Below are 7967 nucleotides of genomic sequence, written 5' to 3' on the forward strand. Positions count from 1 at the left end.
CGGCCTCCTCGGGGCCCAGCCCCGCCTGTGCCAGCACCTCCAGGAGGCGGCGGAGCGCAGGCTCATCGCCCGGCGCGGGGTCCAGCGCGCGCAGCGCGAGCGTGACGTCCGGCGCGGCGCCGTCCGCCGCCGCCGGCGCGGCGGGGCGCCCCAGCAGCAGCGCGTGCCAGGGCCCCAGCCAGTCGGCGCCCAGGCCGCGGGCCAGCGCGCCCAGCGCGTCGTCCAGCGCCAGCCTGGCGGCCCACCAGGCGCGCGCCTGGGCGGGGGTGGAGGTGGGCAGGTCGCGCATGCTGGCCGTGGACGCCGCGGCGATGCGCTCCATCTCCTGCACCCCGCGATGTACGAGGCTGTGGTGCGGGCGGGAGTTCGGGTTGAGAAGGGTCGGGGGAGAGGGGAGGGGGTGGGTGGGGAGCTCCAAAAACTGCACAGGTCTACGATGCATGCTGTGCACCACAGATCGGCTGTCCCATCGAGCAAGGCCTCGGACAGATCCGCACACCTAGTCTGGGGCCCTGGGCCGCCCTCGGCATCGCCGTCGAGGTCCTCGCCGAGAGCGCGCGCCGTGCCCCCGCTCCTCTCCGGCAGGGGCAGCTCCAGCATGAGGGGCGGCGCGCCGCGCTCCAGGCGGCACAGGAGCAGGGTCTGCGGTGCGGACCCCGCCGCGCCCTCCTCACCAGACCCCCAGACCTGCAGGCTGGCCAGTGCGGCGTGTGAGCGCCCGGCCAGGCGGTGGAGGGCCTCGGCCAGGAGGCGTGCCGCCTCGATCTCCAGGCGCTCCAGGAGCCTGGGCAGGCCCGGGGCGGCGGTGGATGTTTTGGGGAGGTGCCACAGCGCCCGCCAGGCGCGCGTCGTGGCGTCGGGCAACGGTGTGTTCGCCGACTCATCTTGCACTGCATCGGCCCCCTGCAGCAGCCAGGCCAGGCAGTCGTCGGTCAGCCTGGCCAGGCGTGCCAGCGCCGCCCCGTCCAGCCCGAGCAGTGGCAGGCGGGCGCCGCTTGCGGGGTCACTTGCCGCGTCCTCTGACTCCCCGTCCACCGCCGTCCTCTCCTGCCTCCCTTGCACCAGCGCGCGCTGCTGGGCCAGGGCGCAGCCCAGCGAGCAGTGCACGCAGAGCGCGGCGAGGTGGGGCTTGCCGGCGGCGGCAAGCACCGGCGCGGCGGCGCGTAGCGCGCGGCGATGCAGGCGGGGGAGGGAGGAGGACAGCAGGACCGCACGCCAGAGGATCGGGTCGAGTTCTGGTTTGGGGGGATGTGCGATCGGACCGGGGGGTTGCCGCCTGCCCCGGTGCGGCGCGGCCAAGCCACGCGTCGATCCCGCCTTCCTGCTTTGGGCCCGCGCAATGGCACCCTCATCGCGTGCGTCGCCCGCCTCAGCACCTGCTTCCCCTCGCCCATCTGGCGGTACAGCGCCGGCACCCCACACCGCCACGCGCCCCTCTGAGCGAGGGGCCAGGGCGCGGGCCGCCGCAGCGCAGGCGGCTTCGCACAGGGCCTGCACCCCCAGGCTGGTTGCCGCGCCCGAGGGTCGGCCTCGGGCGAGCGCCTCCAGGCTGGCGCCAGCGGCGGTGGCCGGCGAGCGCGAGAAGTCGCGCTCCAGCTGCGCCAGCGCCTCGCGCTCCTCCCGGGCTCCGGTGCGAGGCGCCAGACCCAGTCTCTTTGCAGCGCCGTCCGCCGGCTTCACCGTTCGTCGGGCTGCGGGGTCTGCTGCCTCTGCACGGCTCGTCCCCTCCGCCAGCCGGGCGACGATCGCCGCCCGCGCCGCGGCCGCCGCCTCTGCCGCCGCGGCCTGGCCGTGCCTCGTGAGCATGGCCGCCAGGTCCTCGGTCAGGCGCAGGCACGCCGCGCCCAGGCCCAGCGCGGCAGCCTGAGGCGTCGGTAAGGAGAAAGAGAAGCCTCGAGGAGGGATCCATGTGTAAAAAGCGTGTCTCTGAATGCCAGGTGAGTCCGGACGTGCTCGCCGCGGCGTTTCCCTGCTGTGGTCAGGCACTGCAGGCAGTCCTTGACCCGGTCATGAACGCCCCCACCCTCCCAACCCCATCCCCTCGCTCACCAGACGCTGCGCCTCCCGCAGCGCCGTCCTCGCCTCCTCCGCCAGGCCCAGGGCGTCGAAGCCCTGGCTCAGCGCGCGCAGCGTGGGCACTGCCAGCGCCGCGGCCCGGCACCAGGCGCCCACGCAGGCGCCCGCACCGCCGTCGTACAGCAGCGGACTGAGCAGGCGCTGCGCGTCCGCCAGGCACCGCGTCGCCAGCACATGGTCGCAGCGCAGGGCGTGCCGCTCCGCCGCCCACCTCAGCGCAGCCGCCCGACGCAGCTGCGCTGCCTGGCGGGGAGCGCCGGTGGCAGCGGTACCCGAGGCCAGGCCGGCGTCGTCACCAGAGGCCAGGCCGGCGTCGCCGTCGCTGTCCTCCGCCTGGCCGTCGCTCTCCTCCTCATGGTCCTCGCCCGTGCTGCCGTCCTCGTCGCCAGCCAGGTACGCTGGCCCATCCACCGGGTCAAAGAGTGCCAGCCCGCCGTCAGACGCCAGCCAGGCCAGCAGGCGCGCCACTCTTCGAACCGTCAAACGAGTACACCGAGTGGCTCCCTCACGACCATCGCGGGCCTCCGGCGCCTCAAATGACTCGATCGCGATGGCGAGGGACGCCCTCGCCGCTGCCCAGGCTGGCAGGTCCGGAACGGCAGGGCCGACGGTCGCGCTTGGTGAGTCGGCTGAGCTGCCGGGCGGGCCAGAATCTCCCTCGGTGGGCCTCTCCGCCGGCACCTCAGGCACGCCAGGCGTCAGCCCCGCGCGAATCAGCTCCCGCAGCGCCAGCAAGCAGCGCAGGCCGCGCAGCTCGGCGGCCAGGGCGCGTGCCTTCCCGTCCTGTGCGGCGGCGGGGAGGGGTGTGCGGGTGACCAAGAGCGATCTGCATCCGCCAGCACGGACACCGTGAAGGCCAGAGTTCTCGGATAGCGCATGCATGCAGGCACGCACCTTGTGACCCTTCTCCAGCTGCGCCAGGAGTCCCGCCAGGGCCTCCTCGGCGTCGTAGGGCGCCGGAAAGGCCCCAACCGCGGCGCACCGCGCCACGGCTGCGGCGTGGTTCAGGAGTCCTTCCTCCTCGGGCCAGACCTCCTGCAGGAGGAGCTGGGAGGCTGCCACCGCGACGGCGTCCTCCTCCCTCTGCCCCGCCAAGAGCAGGCACGCCTCGGTCTGGGCCGCCTTGCCACCGCCCAGCCGACCCAAGACCGTCAGAACGGCGTGCGGCAGGCCGGGCGCGGGCCACGCCGCGCCGACGGCGCCGGCGACCTCCGGCCCCAGGGACCCACCCTCGCCGCCCCACAGCACGAAGCAGGCAAAGGCCGCTGCAGCGGCCTGGCGCAGCACGGCAGAGCCCTCGTCTGGAGCCGCTCGGGCCAGCTCCAGCACCCGCCGCGCCGCGTCGGCTCGTGCCCGGGCTGTGCAGGTTGCGGCAGCTGCTTTGTCCTCGCACGAAAGTCTCAGCCGGGTCAGGGCCACGCTGGCGGCCGACACGAGCAGAGTGATGGGTGATGGTGTCAGTCTGGGATGGTCCCGACTCCTAGGTTCTGAGGCTGGGTGGGAGGACATCGCGATGTGGGCGGCGGCCAGGCAGCCGGACAGCCAGGCCAGTTCCTGCGACTCGGGAGGCGCACCATGCCTGCACGGCGATGTCGGGGAGGGAGGTGGGATTTGAGGGGGTCAGTGATGCGGTGTGCAGAACGCAGTATGACCAGGAGTAGTAGTCTCTAGACCATGGCACGAAGGCATACTCGCCAACTTCAGAGCAAGGCGACCAGCGCGGTTGCCCTTCCAAACGGCATGGCAGCCTCGGACCCGCCCACCCGAGAGTGTCTGGATCGGCGTCAGCGACTTCAGACAGCCGCGCCAGCCCTCCCCAGCCGCACAGGGCGGACACTGCAATGTCCAGGTCCACAAGAATCTCCTCCAGCCCGCTGCACTGCCCCGAGCTCAGCAGCCTCACGGCGACGCCGCAGGCCGCGGCCGCCGCATGGCGCCGTTCCGGGGGGGGCGGGCTGGCCCCGGCCTCCGCCGCGCGGTACACGACGAGCGGCAGCACCAGGAGCGCCCGTGCCAGCACAGTGCCCTCCCTTGCGCTCAGCGCCGGCGCGTCGGCCTGCCGCGCGGCGGCCGCCCGGCGCAGGGCGTTGAGGGCGGGGAGGCAGGCCTCCGCGTCCTTGACGGGGCAACAGGCCCGTCGCAGCTCGGCCAGGCTGCACTCCACTCGGTCCAGGAGCGAAATGGGGGCTGCAGGGCCGCCGAGTAAGGGGACGAGGAGCGCCAGTAGGGGCGCTGGCGGCAGGGAGGGCGCCAGCGCGGCGAGCAGGGCATAGAAGGCAGCGGCGCCGGCGGCCGTCAGCCGGCGGTGTCCCGCCACGGCCTTGCAGAGCGCGAGCGGCAGGGCGGGGTCGGTGGCGGCACAGGCGCAGAGCACTGGCTGCATGGGCGCCAGGCAGGGGCCCAACAGCTCATCCGGACAGGTCTGCAGCGCACCCGAGGCTGCCTGTTGGGTGGAGGGAGGGTAGGTGCGGGTAATTGAGACCTGGAGTTCGGATGATGTGTTGATCAATTCTTACCGCATTGTCACTGGTGGGACTTCTGGCAATTCTGCAATCGCCGCTGGTCCTTGCCTGACACAGGACACCAGACTGTCCTGGGAAGTCTGCGGCCAGTTTCAGCATGATTGCCAACCAGGTCGGGAAGGTAGCCCAGGCGCCCGAGGACCTGATCTGGGCGGCACCCTGGTGATGGAGGGGCGGGTGTACTAGGGCAGGCTTAGTAAGGAGCTTGCTAGGATTGCTCAGGGCTGCCATGGGCTTCGTGGTTCAAGCCTTTAGCAAGACTCGATCCCGCACCCCCTGCCCAAGACTCGCCTTGCACAGGTAGGCAGACAAGGCCTGGGCATGGTCGGATGCATTCTTGAGTCCGTTCTGACTGCGCATGGCAAGAGGGCGTAGAAGTTTCACCATGTGAACAGCAGACATCCAAAACTGCACTGTCTCAGACACACAAGCCTGCGTCGCGCACGCACCTGAGGACCGCTGGTGCAGCTTCTATGAACTTCAAGGCATCTTCCCAGCCTGATCCCGTCTTGGCACAGCAGAGGGCAAGTGTGAGGAGGCCCCCAATGGCAGGGGTGCAGAGGGCTGCTGGTATTGGGAACCCTACCCTGCTCTGGAATGATGCGCAGAGGGCTGCAGCCTGAGTATGTGCTTCTGGAAGGTGGTTGTGCGACACCAGAGCCCTCACTAATGCGTATCTCAGCTTCAACGACTGGTTAAGAGGAGGTGCACGGCCTGTGCTCTCCAGCACACTACATGCCGTGCTGGCCAGCTCCGACAGAGAGGCTACATCTGGGCCCGCTGAGTCCACAAACTCTGGTATCTGAGTAAGCAGTTTGGTTGCAAGAGTATTCTTCGAGGTCTTGGTGGCCGTGGAGCGGAAGAAGTCGTCCACATCCTGCACTGCGCCACGGAGGTCCGGTCCGCGAAGTCCCTCCAGCAGGGCCTCCGGCGTCGCCATGTATGGCGTCTGGCCTACGCGGACCAGATGATGAGCATGGTGATTGACCCCATGCAGAGCGACGCGAGCTCATCCCCTGAGAGCCCTCGACTGCTTGGGTGTCGCTGTCGCCATTGCCGGGGGTTGTGCGACAGGTGATTTGGAATTGAGCTAGGGCGCAACATGCACAGCATGAAGGTGTCCAGGGGACCGGGATCTCTACCGGCACACCCATTCTGGAGCCTTGCGAGTAGCAAGGACGCATCCTGAACTTCACAAGCCGACTTAAAACAACAGGCAGGCAGCATGCCTAGGGTGTGCACTGGTCCCTGGCGTCACGCCTGCTACCCTTTCTTGCGCAGCTTGGCCAGCCGACCCTGGCCCTGTTTCAGGGCCGGTCTGGGTCGCCCGGCCCCCGCCGCGAACTCCATGTAGCGCATACCCGCAGCGCCAGACAGGGCGGCCATGTTGCCAGCCGTTCTTCTCGCCGCCCCGGATTTCCTGTGGCCCGGATGCGGGGAGTTTGTGATGTACTGAGGTTGCACAGCGCGTGCCACGAGCAGGTCACACCCAGGTCACACTGCTATCTGGCAGGATGCCCAACTACACTCGGCTCCTTCATCATCCTCACCTCAAAGGCACGCCGTCCACCTCGGCCAGGTTCTCGTCGCCGATGTCGGTCTCGTTGGCAGCCAGGATGGCGGCCAGCACATCCAGCTGCTCGTCCAGAGAGCTGAGCAGCAGCCCCTCCTCACCACCTAAGCATGAAGTAGCAAGATTTGAATGTGTGAGGTTTTACTTGATACTTGTTGGGAAGAGAGGAGACTTCTGAAGTGATCAGCTGTAAGCTATGGAAAACAAGACCATGGCACTGGGAGGAGGGGCGGCTGAGTGACGCTGAGGGCAGGGCCGAGTCTGGCAAAACCCCGGCAGCGAGCAGGGGACCACCCTTGGTGGGATGTAAGCGTCCCTGATCATGATTCCTGTACGCAAGCACCACTCCAGCCTCACGACGTCACAACAAAATGCTCGGCATGCGCCCCGCGCGTCCGCCCACCTGCGTTCTCCAGGAGGGAGGGGATGACCTTGTAGCTGTAGCCCTGGTCCACCAGGAACTGCTGCCGCTTGCTGGTAAAGTAGACCTCCTGCGGAGCCAGAAGAGTTTTGAGGACAAGTTGAAAGGGTAGAGGAGGTGAATTTACTCGTTCTGTCCGATGAGAACTCTGCTACAGTGCAGTGCATTCGCGCTCAAAGCACCCCCCTCCTCTTGCTTCGAGGCCAGGCTTGGAATTTCACCGACCAGCGGGCACAGCCCTCCTCCCTCCTCCCCGTTGCCATGTCAGTCCGCCTTCTTTCCTCTGGTTCCTCACCTCCCCGCCCCCCCACCCACCCACCCACCTGGGTGTCGTTGGACACGAGGGTGTAGAAGAAGGCGTCAAACTCCTCGGCCTCCCCCACCCCCAGCCGCGCCTTCTTCTTGCGCAGGATGCGGCCCAGGCGCTGGGCCTCCTGGCGCCTGGACCCCGCGTGGCTGGAGATTTGGACCAGGACGTTGGCCTCGGGGATGTCCAGCGAGTTGTCCCCCACCTTGGACAGGAAGACGGTGTTCACCTCCGGGTTGTGCTTGAAGGCGTGCAGGATGCGGGTGCGCTCCTGGTGCCCCGTGGCGCCGTAGATGAAGGGGCGCTTCATGCGCACCGCGTATTCGCGCAGCGCGTAGATGTTGTCACTGAACACGATGACCTTGTCGCCCCTGTTGGGATTTGGTTTTTATTTTGGGGGGAGGAGATGTTGGAGGGAAGGGTTGGGAAGCCAAAGGGACATGGTTGGGGCGGGGAGACAAGGGGAGGGGAGGGGTAGATGTGCGGGGGTGCCAGCCAGTCGGTGCCCCTCCCCACGTCCCGAGGACCCCCTCCTCAAATCAGACAATGCGAGGCCACCACCCACCGCCGTTCGTGGTACTGGACGAGGAACTGGCAGGCCTGGAGCTTGGAGGGGTTCATGACGTAGAGCAGCTGGCGCTGGGTGACGGGCGTGCCCGGGCGCAGATACTCGCGGTAGAACTCACGGGTCATGGGGCACCACACCTCCGCGCACTGTACGTTGGCGATGTGCCCCGCCCGGGTTAGGTCCAGCCAGTTGGCCTCGTACAGCTTGGGACCGATGAGGAAGTTGAGATCGGTGATGAGGTGGTCCTCCCGCACCAGCGTCGCCGTCAGGCCCAGCTTGCAGTGCGCCTTGACGATGCCGATCACCTGCATGGGTGGGGCGGGGTGCGACGTCAGGTGGAAAGGGGGAGTTTGGGGTGGGGACAGGGTGGGGACAGGGGTGGGGACAGGGTGGGGACAGGGGTGGGGACAGGGGTGGGGACAGGGTGGGGACAGGGGTGGGGACAGGGTGGGGACAGGGGTGGGGACGAGGGGTGGGGACGAGGGGTGGGGACGAGGGGT

General features: G+C 68.6%; 2 protein-coding genes across 2 annotated transcripts in view; both read right to left on the minus strand.

Annotated features, from left to right (window-relative positions):
* F751_1252 (Separin) overlaps positions 1–4958 on the minus strand; it is a gene marked incomplete at both ends in the record, with an annotated part of 7454 nt that extends 2496 nt beyond the window's left edge. The window contains 7 exons of the mRNA XM_011398547.1: positions 246–347; positions 500–1235; positions 1416–1674; positions 2050–2859; positions 2971–3655; positions 3840–4519; positions 4872–4958. Of these exons, the coding sequence (XP_011396849.1) occupies positions 246–347; positions 500–1235; positions 1416–1674; positions 2050–2859; positions 2971–3655; positions 3840–4519; positions 4872–4958 (3359 nt within the window). The remainder of the gene's footprint in view (positions 1–245; positions 348–499; positions 1236–1415; positions 1675–2049; positions 2860–2970; positions 3656–3839; positions 4520–4871) is intronic.
* Positions 4959–5861: 903 nt separating this feature from the next.
* Positions 5862–7967, minus strand: part of F751_1253 (DNA repair helicase XPB2) — a gene marked incomplete at both ends in the record, with an annotated part of 5682 nt that continues 3576 nt past the window's right edge. The window contains 5 exons of the mRNA XM_011398548.1: positions 5862–6018; positions 6149–6275; positions 6575–6662; positions 6934–7270; positions 7465–7772. Of these exons, the coding sequence (XP_011396850.1) occupies positions 5862–6018; positions 6149–6275; positions 6575–6662; positions 6934–7270; positions 7465–7772 (1017 nt within the window). The remainder of the gene's footprint in view (positions 6019–6148; positions 6276–6574; positions 6663–6933; positions 7271–7464; positions 7773–7967) is intronic.

Source organism: Auxenochlorella protothecoides (assembly GCF_000733215.1).
Source record: "Auxenochlorella protothecoides strain 0710 unplaced genomic scaffold scaffold125, whole genome shotgun sequence".
NCBI lineage: Eukaryota > Viridiplantae > Chlorophyta > Trebouxiophyceae > Chlorellales > Chlorellaceae > Auxenochlorella > Auxenochlorella protothecoides.